This window comes from Centroberyx gerrardi, chromosome 12, assembly GCF_048128805.1.
Source record: "Centroberyx gerrardi isolate f3 chromosome 12, fCenGer3.hap1.cur.20231027, whole genome shotgun sequence".
In the NCBI taxonomy this organism is placed as follows: domain Eukaryota; kingdom Metazoa; phylum Chordata; class Actinopteri; order Beryciformes; family Berycidae; genus Centroberyx; species Centroberyx gerrardi.
In genome coordinates this window covers 30,440,489-30,454,324 of record NC_136008.1, presented here as the reverse complement: position 1 = coordinate 30,454,324, position 13,836 = coordinate 30,440,489, and the positions used below count along the sequence as shown (strand labels likewise).

The following is a 13,836-nucleotide window of genomic DNA, read 5'->3' as shown; positions in this document are numbered from 1 at the left end:
TGTGTGTTTGTGTTTCTGTGTTGTGTGTGGTTTGGGGGGTTGTGTTTATCTGATCCCACTGAAAGACAGATGCATGTGGATAAGACCGGTATGATTCTTGTTTGACGGGTTTGTAAGTTGACCTCCTTAAGGACAGCTGGTGTCCTTATGCTACCTTTCATCTAACCCATTAGCAACTGAATTTAAGTCATTTGACAGCACAAATACAGAACACGCCATATATTTTTTGAAAAATGTAAAAGTATGAAATTTATTGACCAAATAAATAAATAAAATACCTCTTAGTAGCAAGAAAGCAAATGTATGTTCACAGTAAAAATGAAGAGATAAACAACTGTGTTCTGGTTTCATGGGATTCGTTCAGCCTGCAGTGTCCTCGAGTTCTGGATGCAAATCTGAAAAAAACAAAAACAAGTCATGCTGATGCCCAGATAAAGAACGGTTCATTAAACACATGGTCAGGGTTTTCACACTAAATCACACATCAAATTCAAGGACTTTTCAATGACTTAAGAGGTCTTGTTTGGTTAAATTCAAGGACTCAAAATTGGAATGTTTTAGGGCAAAACATTGTATTGGTCAACATTAACTGACCTGGGTGAAACCCATTTGCTTCAGCATCTTGTCAAGTCAACAAATAGGTAGCGTGCCACTGGGAGTCTCCTCAAAATACCTTTGCAGGCCTTGATTTTTCTCCAAATTAGAATTGAGCAGGGAAAAAGCAAACACAAAACACATACACTTATCTGAAACGTGCCAACTAAGAGTCACCACTCGCCTGTTTTTCCTCAGGAGACAATATTCCCTCTACTGCCACCACTTGGTACTGCTTGTGCTTCAAGTTGCCGGGGAACTTTCTGATTCGGCGGGCGGCTGCGGTGACACCGTCCCCGTTCAGCAGCTTCCTGGCATCTGCTGGTGAACAGCCAGGATCCAGGATCAGAAGACACAGACTCCCATTCTTCTTCTGCTCCACACCCACTATGGAGCGGCTATGACCTGGAGGCACGGAGGGGCACATGTTAATGATACAGTGTAATGAGAATCGTGTTTCCCAGCCTCACAGCTTAACAAAGAGCATGTTAATGTAAAGGCACCTGAAATAGTCAGTCTTGTGGAAATTTGACTAACGCCCTTTGAGAAACTGTCCCTCTGGGAGAATCGAGATGAAATCCTCTTAGATATCCAATCTACTTCCTAGTGTAAGATTTTAATGAATGCTGTGATTGGCCAACAGTATGCATAGATAATGAGCTGCCCCGTAATCTGTCAGACAGTAGCCCCCTGATTGCTTGCCAATTGTTGATGGGTGCCGAAGTTCCAACACCGGATATGTATTCCCCAAAGACTTCCCCAAAGACTTTATTACTAGTAATTTGATGTTGTGGAAAGGTGTGGCTGGTGGTGTACCAGCCAAATTACCATAGCATACAGTGGAAGGACAGCTCTATCCAGTCAAGTTCTGTGTTTAAGACTGACATATCAACGTGACATCAGAGACGAAGAAATACAAAATGCATGTACCTTGATGCTGCAGGTACAGCGGGGGCTGAGAAGTCTGGATCACCCTGGGGGGTAGTCTGGTACTCCTGGAAGACTGGGAGAAGTACTGCTTCACCCACTCAAACAGTTTGGGATGGGTGTCTCCTGGGCCGGTGGGCCGGTGGAAGTCTGTCATGCGGGCACTGTGAACACATGTGAATACATGTCAGGCATTTGGCGGATGTTCTTACCCAGTCCGGCCTGAGAGATATGAACTAAACTCACAACTAGGGTTTGACCGCTATGGGTTTTTGAAGGCCTGATAATGATAGCGGTATTTTTGAATTGAAGCTGCCGACAGCCGATATTGAATTATCTTTAAAGCTGCATTAGGCAAGAGTTTTTATGTAATAATGCACCGTCTTATCAGACAAAAGGCCGTGGTATACTTAGTTTCGGCAGGTTCGTATGGACAAAAAGACACTTGCAGAAACAACAAAGCTCCGCATTGTCTTCGGACTCCACAGTGAACAGGCTTGATGAACTAGCTGAATTCTTCACACACCATCTTTGTGTCTGTGATTGGTCTAACATATCACAGTTGGTTGTGTTGCCTTGTGGAAAAGCGTCTCCATTTCCTTTTCCATTCATTGCCATTGTTTCAATCTCCATGCTAACATCTGGCGGTCAACTCATCAAAATGAATGGTTTAGAGGCTTGGCTTGCTGAGATTTTAGAAGATTTCTGCACCTTTATGATCAATCAAATGGCTTCTAACTCCTCAGATTCCCTCAGACGGCTTTGTTGCTCTTTCACCACAGTCGTTATTGTTGTTCTTGCCACTACTATTTCTGGAGTTCCTAGGTTATGGTTATCTCTTTAATCTTCTTGCATGGAGTGTAAATAAACAAACAGTTCAAAGCTGCAATGTGTAGACACAAATTTGTATGAGGCGCTGTGTTTGACTGTGTTTCTATTTTAAGCAAGCTCAAGATTTAGTTGTTAGTATACCACCGCCTCAAATCGCGAAGGAGAAGAGCGTCCCACCCCCTGTAATTGAGGCCTGCAGATTCGTCCTATCTGCCCAGATTAAAATCTGGTATCCGGTCACTGGTGGGAAATGCCTGAGGAAATGAATCAAAATGTAAAAGCAAATTCTTGCTTTCTCCTAAACAGCAGTTGAGCTGTTGTGTCCAGAGAAAGCTGGACTTGCCAACCTCCACCCCCACAAGCCACTAAAGAAGAACTTCCTAGGTGTGCGCAGTTAACTGATGTAATGTTACTTTGTATATAAAGCACTAAATGGCACCTTCATAAGATTGTTTATCATGTTATGTCCCTGCCAAAAACACTCCTCAGTCTTGCTTTTTAAACATTTTTTATTAGGTGTTCCAAAGGTTTTACACAAGAACACTGGTGAAGCCGCTTTCTGTTTTTACGCCCCTAAACTCGGGAAAAGATCCCACAAGATCTCAGAATGGCGAGCTCTGCTGGTATTTTCAAGACAAAGTTAAAGACATATCTTTTTAATCTGGCTTTTAATTAAGGTTATTCTACGTACATAGGACTTTATGTTCATTTTCCTCACTCTTTTACTCTTCATAACCCGTTTTACTGCTTGAATGTTAAGTATTTATGTTTAACTTTGGTCTATTTCGTTTCCTGATTTTGTCAGGAATCAGAGAGCAACCTCCATCATGTTGGCAGAGGATGACACTGACTGAATGATATCTGATTTTTAATGACCTAACCCAATATCGGCAAACCAATACAGCATATTGGTCCAACCCCTCTTCGAACCACATCTTTACTACTGCCTGCCTCTTGTCTTTAAATGCCTTAATGTAGCTTACAATTCTATACCTGGATGGGCTTAGACTATCTTAGACTATTCGCACCTGATTCCCAGAGAGGTGAGGAGGGCGTAGATCTCTGTGGCTCCGATCCAGGCTCGTGTTCCCTGTAGGCACCGGCTGAAGTGGGATGCACCTTGTGGATCCAGCCCTTCCTTCCAAGCCCCCTCGATCATGCTCTGCACCCGTGGAATACTGGGAACTGCCCTCTCTGGAGAAGGACAATGATAAAGTAAGCAAAAACGGGAAGAACTGAGCAATGAGTAGACTGTTCACTGTTAGTACGCCAAACGATGAAATTACAACAATTACACTTAGATTACAATGCACTGAACATCACAAATTGATGATATCTTGCAGTGTAAGATTATCCAAGGGTGGAGTTTTCCTTTAAGGCTTTCTATGGTTCTACTCAGCGGTGCAGTATGCCTCAAACATATCCACGCCCTCGTGTGCCATTTTTTCCTGTCCACAAAGCAGCTGCATCAACTGTTTGTGAATAAGAGCGTGTATGGTATGGTAAACCACACAAGACTGAATATAGGAAGAGGAACTGGCATTAACATCAGACATGGGCATTTATGTTTGTATCTGGATAGCCTAACTGTTTAAATCATGTAATTTCAATGGAGAGCTTGTGAAATTGTGCTGAGCAAGCCGTCTCATTTGTGATTACTACAGCAGAATAAACTGTAGCTAATATCTTGATTAATTTTTCTGCCCCGTGATACGTATTGTCACATTTGTGTATGGCGATATATTGAATTTCAATATATCCCCCAAAAAACCTAAGTAGTTTCTGCTGTTGTGCACTCTGTGATTATGCTTTAGAAAAACAAAAGCATCACATTTGCATTAAATACAAGACAAACGTGTCAGATTGGTGATGCGCATTTGCATTTGCAGTTTGTGAGGGAAATAGCCGTCTGATTCTATGTTGAGCTGAGATGCATTTCTAGTGTCAGGTTACAAGAGCCGTAGTGGAAGGTGTAGCAAAAAACAACCTGACACCCCAGTTTCATATGTAGATCTGTAATTACAAACATTTTGAATGGCAACACACTGAAAAAATTCAACACTCCATAGGAAAAGCAATTGGCAGTCTTCTTTTTATAACTATTGCCTCAGTACCGCAGTCAAGTAGAGTCAAATTCAGGTCAGTTATTTTATTTTTGTATTATTTTTTTAAAAATTTATTTATTTAACCTTTATTTAACCAGGAAGTCCATTTGAGATTCAGAATCTCTTTTACGAGGGAGACCTGACCAAGACAGTAGCAAATAAGGAACAGGAGCAATTAAACATCATAAAGCAAACTACATCATTCCTCTAGCTGAACACCATCAAACTACATCACTCCTCTATAGCTGAACACCATCATACTACATCGCTCCTCTATAGCTGAACACCATCACACTACATCGCTCCTCTATAGCTGAACACTATCAAACTACATCACTCCTCTATAGCTGAATACTATGAAACTACATCACTCCTAATAGCTGAACACCATCACACTATATCGCTCCTCTATAGCTGAACACTATCACACTACATCATTCCTCTAGCTGAACACATCACACTACATCACTCCTCTATAGCTGAACACTATCAAACTACATCGCTCCTCTATAGCTGAACACTATCAAACTACATCACTCCTCTATAGCTGTACACTATCAAACTACATCACTCAAACTGCAAACTACATCATGGTTTACTGCACTTAAGAAACTTTCTTTCTACAAATCATTTCTGTTCTTCATTCAGCTGTGTTTAATAAATGGGATAAATCTTCGCACCATCGCTGCAGATTTTCACACACCACCCACAATCCTCTTCTCATATTCAGAAAGAGCTACACATCATCGCCACGAAATGCTGTGGGACTGGACAGAATTTATACTTGTTTCGCAAACATGTTCCCATAGGACCATAAAAGACTATTTCTTCTAGATTTGACGTGGAAAATTGACAAAAACAGAAGCTAAACTGCACTGGATTGATGACAAACACTGCAGGAAGCGATGAATTCAGGCTCAGCTGTTATGAGTGACAGGCATTATGCTTGTGTACCTGGCAGGCGGTGAGCAAAGGTCTCTATTGTGTGTAGAGAGGACAGAAGCATCTGGAAGTTTCGGTAGCCGCAGCCCCAGCCTTTATCCCCCTCTGAAGAGCAGTAGTGGTCGGTCTCAGCACTCAGCCACACATGGACACAGTCTCTGGCTTCCCTCTGGTAGTATTCATACAAGGCTCCCAGCAAACCTAGACAGGGGGTGTGCATCAAATCCATCGGTATAATTCATCGGTACACAAATGAGACAAACGAGACAGTTGGTAGGCTCTATCTCGCACCGGTGGTTTTGTTTGTTGCCAAAATTAAGACCACATTTCCCAAAAAACCCTGTCGCAAAGGAGATGTTGCCACTTGTTCCCGCTCCCCCCGCTTGGCGTCTCTGCAGGCGTGTTTGTTTTGAAGAGCGAAACGGAAAGATAAGAGCCGATGACTGATGAAGTGGAGGAAATAAAGGAAAGGAAATCACTAATTGAAGTAGAAGTAGACGAGGCAGGTGGAGGGAAGTGGGTACACCAAAAATGTACACGTTATCACAAAAAAACACCTGGAATGCATTGAACATCACAGATGTATAAATCAGAAATTATTCATAACTCACTGAGGTATCAAATGACTTGCAGCTTGACTGTCGTTTCATAAGCAACTGACTAAAGCACATGTGATAAGTTGTTATTTACCCACACGCAGGGTGTTGGAACAGCCTATCCCCAAAACCAGAGCGAGCTAAAATAACATTTCCTCAGAGTTCATGGAATGCTGAATAACAGGGTTACGAAATGCACACATGAAGCTGACAAATTCTGGAAATCTGAAAGATGAGCAGGGGTCAATACTGAAGAGATGATCAACAAGAGCCATACACTATTGCACTGTAGTGATGAAAAGGGACTCGGGAATATGTTAATGGGAAGACTGGCTCCGCAAAGTACTCTAAATATGATCTTGACCTTTTTTTTTACTTGCTTATTTTGGTGATGGTCAGATGGTCTATGCTGCATAGATGGCCAAAGTTATTTTAATCTTCAAAATATGAACTACATAGTGCTCCAGTGCAAAATTGCTATACAAAAACAGCATAGTGTATGCTGAAGTGTTAGCATGGAGCCTACTATCACTCAACATAGTGTATGCTAATGGAGCCAATGATCTACTGGGGACATAGGGATGATTTGGGGTCTATGTTCTCATCACTTAACAGCTAAGTTGACCAACGGGGCAATCTTCCAAAAAAGTTGGCGTATTCCTTTAATCTTGCAATGCGTCATATCAACATACCCTGTGTTCTGGTTCTGCCATCATCGACCCCTGAGGACAGAGACTCCATCATCTCGGCCCTCTTGTTGTGAAAGTCTGCGGGGGCCATGCGGCCTCTGGCCACTGCACTCTCCATGGTCCTCTCCATCTGCCTGCGATAGCCGCCGCCGCCGTCCAAACCAAACTGCTTCTGCAAATACCACAAATGTCATCATGACAGATTGGAATCGCAGCCTCGTGAAAGCGCGTGACGAAGCGAGTGATACACCATGACACACGCTAGCGCATCACATGCACGTAGAGAGAAACCACAGTCGCGCCCTTGCATTCTCCAGAAAACAAGTAAAGCCAGGCACACAGCACACTTTCGCTGTCCATTTTAGCACAATCAGGTGAAAAAACGAGAAACAGCGGGGTACTGAGATTCAAGTAGGGCTGCAGCTATCGATTATTTTAGTAATCGAGTATTCTACCGATTATTCCATCGATTAATCGAGTAATCGGATAAGAAATACTTTTGCTTTATTAAAGAGCAATAGTAAATATACAAAAGAGAAAAGCTGTCTGCATGAAGCTGTCCATATGACACTGTGATTTACTGAAAGCGAGGTGAAATAATAATTATTATTGATATTTATTACTAGGCCTAAATATCATACAAGTTCATAAGACTGGCTAATGTACATTTATTTGCTATGTTGAAGGGTTGCCCTACACCTGCTGACCCTACTCACTGCAATCAAACTAAACTGAATATACCTGCTGTATTGGACTGGTGCATTTTAGGCTCCAGTTGCTACTTACACCACCTGATATTTTGCTTTCTGGGGTATTTTATGCATCACTGTGAGGGGAGTAGGTGTGTGTGTGTGTGTGTGTGTGTGTGTGTGTGTGTGTGTGTATGTGTGTGTGACTATCATAATAATAACATGAATGAAGCTCAGGCTTTCACAAATTGACTGCAGCATTTTATTTTCTGTGGTTATTTTCTTGAGCAAAACTTAGCTAACTTAGGGACATCATAACTAGCCACCATATTGATTTACGTTCTTAACTAGCCATTACATATAGCCATAATTAACGTGCATTCTTTAGTAGCCTTCATCTCATCCCGTTTTAAAATTAAGTGCTGACTCCGCCCACCCGGGCCAGTTTCGGCGTACGCCGGTAGCAATTACAAGTGGACCCTATCCTACAGTCCCTGCTCTCAGCGGAGGGAGGGAGCTACGCTGTGTGGGAAGCGCTGTGACCGTCAGACCTCTCTGGATTAGACAAGCAAGTAGAGAAAACCAGCATCAGCCAAACCAATTTATTGCCAAATGCTTTGGGATTCAACACATTAACATTGCTTCCCATGGTCAGAAAAAGTCGGCAGATTTGTCGCTAGTCGCTTTTGAGAAATAAAGTCGCCAGGGGGGTCTGAAAAGTCGCTAAGTCTAGCGACAAAGTCGCCAAGTTGGCAACACTGGATCCGAAACTTTGGACACTTTCTGTCGTTTTCTCTGGCCTGTCTCTTCTCTTCGCCCCTCGCTATTTTCTCTCTCTTTCTCCAGCGCGTTGTGCAACAGTAATAATCATCCGTGCGAAACACTGAGCGTGTATATAGTTATATGGATTAAACGAAGCTTCGATGCAAAGAATTTGCATCGATGATTTTTAGTAATCGAGTTACTCGAGTTTCTTGAGGAATCGTTTCAGCCCTAGATTCAAGACATCAGGGTATCGAGACCTGACACTGACCTGCAGCTTCTTGAACTCCTCCACCTCCTGCTTGGCCTCCTGCTCCCTCCTCCTCTGGTCCTCCTCCTGCTGAAGCTGTCTGGCCAGCCTGAGGTCTGAGCCAGGACTCTCTAGATCGACACAATCAAACCAGTCAAGTCTTAGAAACGCGTAAGCAGGCGGTGCATCAGATCAGGGGGTTACAGACAATCAGATTACACAGGGGGTACAGTGTTATATGATGGGAATTGAGTGAATTTATGTTGTAAGGGGGTATGAAGAAACCCGTACCTGCACAGTTTGCAGCTGCACCATAGTCTAAGTGCAGCTCCACATGCTCCTGCAGTGAGAAGCTGTCGCCACAGACAACAGAGCACATGGGGCACTCATATCTCTTCCCTCCTGAGAAGCAGTTTAGAAACTTAAGTCGAGTTATATAAAACTATAAATCGGTCTAACTTAGGCTTAGACCGATTTATGTGACTGTTAGTGTCATCCACCTCTGACATGATGGATATATTGCAGTTCGATTCATTCATTCACATATTTATTGCAGAATTGATCAATACTACACTGGTTGTCTATGGCAGTGGTTCTCAACGTGGGGTCCAGGGACCACCAGGGGTCCTCGAGGGGGTTCCAGGGGGTCCCCAGCAAATTGATGAATTGTTAAACTTCAACATTATTTCATTTACAAGAAGTTAACACAATTAGAGAATATAGAAGAATGACTGTTTTGATCATAGTTTCACTGTTATCTCTCTACCTACAATACAGATAGTCATGGAATTCTGGACAAAGTCATATCTAACAATAAAAATATTCTCAGATTTGGGTTCGAGAGACAAAATCTCGTCAAATGGGAGTCTGTGGCCCTAATGTGGACTAAATTTGGGGTCCTTGATATGAAAAAGGTTGAGAATCACTGGTCTATGGGAAGCCCTTAACCTGAAATGATTTAAATGAGACATTTGGATTCCATACAAGTGCACATGAATGTCTTATTATTATCGTTTTTGCTGTATTATTATTGTTGCTGTTATTAACATCACCCTGGGTTTCAGTGGTCCATGATGGTCTGAATGCTGTTTCAGACGCATTTCCACCCTGACAAGAATACAATTCTGGGAGGAAACACTAAATACTTTTTGAATATTGTTTGGAATTTTTTGGCATGAAAACGGTCAAATTTAATTGAGTCCCAAAATATGGTCAGAGTATTGACCTTTAAAAAAACCCATGTCGGTTAAACCCTACTGTAAATAAACATATGAGGTGCTCTCTACTGTATCGCAAGCATGCTATTGACTGTATGTGGACTGAATTTGGATGGCTCCCTTGTTTTTGGTCAATTAAGCATTAAAATGAAAATAATCCCTGTACCAACATAATGTAAAACATACAGTATTTTAGTACTGTGGCACACCTTCATCAAAGAGTGGCATACTGTATAAACTCCCAATCTCCACCGCCAAAAAATAATCAAAGACTAGGCCAGCTTAGGATCAGTTTACCTCCGTCCCTCACTGGTATGCAAAGCTCTTTATATTTGGGAACTCCATCCAACTGCTTCTCTTTACATTTAATTAAAAAGAAAATGGGAACCAGACCCTCTAGTGGCCATTTCCATATTCTACAAACACCAAACAAGCACCCAATAAGGGGCAAGCAGGCTATTTATGTGGTTATGCTTCTGGCCAGGAAACCGACATTGCTACTGGGTGTACTGTTCCTCGTTTTAAATACAGAGAAGTCGCAGGTAGTCAAAATTTTGTTACTAGAATAAGAGATTGTACATTAGAAAACTCCATGAAGTCGCGGGTAGTTGAAATGCTAAAATCTGGCCTTTGAAAAGACTGCTGTTAACTTTAAGATGTCATGACATGGGTGGAACTGTGCGTTTGGGGTGAGACTTTTCTTTTTTGTTTTTTTTAAATAAGAGGACTGCCCATTTGAAATGTGAATGTTGCCGTCAAAGCATATAAAGACACAAAGGAAGAACAAATTCAGCTACTCTTGCGATGGATGTTCTAAAGAAAAACCAATGCTTTTACAGTAGCAATAAAGACTTTTTTAGAACATCCATCGGCCCCAAAGAGTAGCTTAATTTGTTCTTCCTTTCTAACTTTTTTCTAGTTCATGCACCTTGGTTGTAAGGCGAGGTAGTTTTGCTTTCTTGTGACCTCATAAGGCAACCATAAGAAAAATACCATGTGAGCAAAAAATTTATTGTAAAACTCCAATAATGAAGGCGCAGGGGACAAACCTGAGAGACTGTGGGATGATGGTGATGCCATGGCTGATGAAGAAGCCCCCAGCACCGCTCCTGGAAAGACAATCGGACTTAAATAAAGATGGTTTTTCCATATCGATATATATCATGATATGGCTCACGCATGCAAAATCACCTTAAATCAGAGGTGGGGACTAAAGTCACATGACTGTGACTCGAGTCAGACTCGAGTCACAGTTTTAATAGCTTGAGACTTGACTTGATGAATGAAGAGAAGACTTGAGACTTGACTTGACTTGGGTTCTGGTGACTTGGGACTTGACTTGACTTGGGTTCTGGTGACTTGGGACTTGACTTTGACTTGTACTTTGATGACTTAAAAAGGTTTCTAAAGTCTGGCGACATCAAGGCGACTGAATTTAAATTCTGTTTTCTGAATTTGTATGGAATGATTGAATTTATTGAAGTTGAAACTGATTATAGAAATCAAACTCATGATGCTGATGAAGTTTTTATCCTATTAAAACCATATTACATTGAAAAGTCCTAGATATTTAGTTTTCTTTAAGATATTAAATTGATACTGGACTCTTGATTTGTTCTAACTTGACTTGCTGTTCTACATTTAGACTTGAGACTTGACATTAATGACATGGACTTGACCTAGACTTGACTTGGTAATCTACATTTAGACTTGGGACTTGACTTGAGACTTGAGACTGACTTGGGACTCGAGCAAAGTTGACTTGGTCACACCTCTGTGTTAAATAATCAAATTGATGTTCGTCCCATTGAACTGAATGGTAATGTTAGCGTGTGATGTCAAACAAAACTGACATTTTCAAATAATATTCCTACCATACCTCATTTTGTCAGAGTTTTTAAATAAAATGTGCTTGTTATCATCAGTTTAGACAGCAGAATTGTGTCACAATATCCCCAAATCACCATATCATCACGATACAAGACGATAAATGATAATATTGAAATATCCCCCAGCCCTACATGTGGCTTAAGCAGGCTTCATTTGAACACACTATGCGCTCTTTTATCTCCTCTGATTCATACTGACTGGGTTGGAACTTGTCTGTGCGGCCTGCTTCACCACAATGCCACCGGATAGCAGTGTGCTGATAAAGTACAACCTGTACGGCCTGACTGAACAATGCGGCCTGTCCACAGCGGCGTAGATGCAAATCTCTGAGATAGAAAGATACCTTCAGCCGAGTTCTGTTCTTGCAGATGCAACTCGACATGCTCCTGTAGGATGAAACAGTTGCTGCAGACCAGCGCACACATAGGGCAAGGGAACAGATTCTCTAGAACACACACAATACAGAACAGTGCAAGACAGACATTAATGAAGAAAGAAAGAAAATGTAAGAACATGATAATAAAAAACAAGATTCTTCCAGCACATCCACTGCCATCCACGCCTGGGATTCACCTTTTCTTGGAGAGGACAGTCGCTGCTGTTTGATTTTGCCCTGCTCTGATGCCATTCTACCTGCATCTTCATCATCATCATCATCATCACAGTGTCTGACAGACTCCTGTCTTGTTCTGGGACTCCTTCCAGTCAAAGCTGAACAAGTGATGGGCGCTGTCCCCCCGGGCGATGAACCCCCACTAACAGGTGTGGTCCCTATGGAGGGTGGGATTAAACCACTGCTCTGTTGAGGGTGCACCATGGTGGTGGTGGGGAGAAGGGACGTTCTGTGAGGTGTTTCTCCACCAGCTGTGCTACAACCGTCCCGAGACGAGTGGGAACAGGCTGCTTCGGGTTCACAGCTGTCAGACATATCACTGTTTGTTCCAGCAGAGGAACATGGGGAATGAGCGGGACCGCCACAGTCTGGATCCTGTGTTCTGTTGTGGTTCTCTGGGTGTGCGGTGCTGATGTGGAAGCTCAGTTCGTCATAGGACACCCCAGATAAGGAGCAGAGCGGGCAGCTCATCTCGTTCTCAATGTGGCTCAGTAGAAGATGCGTCCTCATATCTTCCTCCAGCACTAACTCCTCACCACAGATCTCACAAGTCAGCATGGCTTCAGCCTAGGGAGACACACACGCTACGTTCAGGAGAACCTCACACCAAACTCTATTAAAAATCTGACAGTTTAATGCGACCTTGTTTATTTACCAGTGTATATACCTGACTTAAGGCCTTTTACGAATGGTTACTGTGTTCTGGTAAATTCAGCTTGCAAGTGATTCTCCAAGCCGCACTTTATTTCAATAAAATCTCAAGTCTTAATTGGTTCACTGTTCACTACCGTCCACCATGGTGTATTTTGGTATAAGATTATGGCAATAACAGGCAAAACAATTCTACAAATTGAGATTTTATTGAAATAAGTGCTGCTTGGGGTGCTGGATGTATGCCGAATTGAAGAGTGGGTCCTGTCGATTCCAATAAGATCTGAATTCATGTTTTAGGAGTGTATGTGTACCGATAACAACTACCTTAACAGCAACCTTAAATTGCCAGATTTTTTAATAGAGTTTGGCGTCACTTTATCTCCATAGGGCACTCACTCATCCATCAACTGAGGTATTGTCTTTCGCCGAGTATGGCTACCTTGACTACCTTGTCCCTTTCTAAATATCTAGACAATTTACTCACCGGTAATGCAACGAACTTAGTAGAGTATGTTCAACAACTACAAGGAGAGAAATGTCTTGTAGTTATATTTGTTTTGCTTTCCTTTCTTCCGCTCCGAAACTGACAAGCTAGCATGTAGCATCCAGCGTCAAACCAGCCAGAATAAAAAATAAGACTTCCGGTCCACGCTTTCAAAATAAAACCATTATTGACGATTGCAATGTTTTCTGAGTAATACAAAGTACCAGCGTGTGATCTGAGGAGGAATTCATTGTAAATGGAAATGTAATAAAGGTTTTACCTAGGTTCAGTATAAACGTTTCATCTAGAGTTAAAACGAGGAATCACACATTAAAGGACATTATGGAAATGTATAGTTCTTTTCCTGAAGTCTGGCTGCAAATCTAACGTTACCCAGAATATATTTACATGTACACACTGAAGAGATAAATGCTCAATCGTCTCCGTATAAAATTTACACAACACAACCACAATACAACACAAGTTTGTTTCCAATAGAGAGTCCTCAAAGTATTGTTTTACGCGTTTGTTTGGAAGGCAAAATGTACATTTTCCGGCATAACTCTGGCTAACTCTTGCTGATTTGACCCCTG

At 42.0% G+C, this 13,836-nt stretch overlaps 2 protein-coding genes across 3 annotated transcripts in view; one reads left to right on the top strand and one right to left on the bottom strand.

Annotated features, from left to right (window-relative positions):
* The window catches only part of calhm6 (calcium homeostasis modulator family member 6), a 96,673-nt gene that overhangs the window by 22,792 nt on the left and 60,045 nt on the right, over nt 1-13,836 (top strand). The gene's annotated exons all lie outside the window — the stretch shown is intronic.
* On the bottom strand, nt 229-13,373 carry zufsp (zinc finger containing ubiquitin peptidase 1). 2 transcript variants are annotated; one of them, XM_071921272.2, is made up of 12 exons: nt 13,244-13,373; nt 12,066-12,672; nt 11,836-11,937; nt 10,652-10,711; nt 8,677-8,787; nt 8,407-8,516; nt 6,688-6,856; nt 5,412-5,600; nt 3,381-3,546; nt 1,525-1,685; nt 779-999; nt 229-395 (listed from the first exon to the last, which is right to left on the bottom strand). In XM_071921272.2, the coding sequence occupies exons 2-12, from the start codon at nt 12,661-12,663 to the stop codon at nt 348-350; spliced, it is 1,935 nt and encodes a 644-aa protein (XP_071777373.1). In that variant the 5' UTR covers nt 12,664-12,672; nt 13,244-13,373; the 3' UTR covers nt 229-347. The 2 variants fall into 2 exon arrangements, with proteins under 2 accessions (XP_071777373.1, XP_071777382.1); XM_071921281.2 differs by lacking the exon at nt 13,244-13,373 and adding an exon at nt 13,152-13,203 and having other exon boundaries at nt 12,066-12,665.

What these genes read in the sequence shown, in the direction of transcription:
- zufsp (XM_071921272.2), bottom strand. Translation starts at nt 12,663, where the DNA reads ATGCTGACTTGTGAGATCTGTGGTGAGGAGTTAGTGCTGGAGGAAGAT. An exon ending in AGGAGTTCAAGAAGCTGCAG is followed by an intron (nt 6,857 to 8,406) that starts GTCAGTGTCAGG and finishes TGGTATTTGCAG; the next exon opens with AAGCAGTTTGGTTTGGACGG. An exon ending in CTCACCTCTCTGGGAATCAG is followed by an intron (nt 1,686 to 3,380) that starts GTGCGAATAGTC and finishes ATGTGTTCACAG; the next exon opens with TGCCCGCATGACAGACTTCC.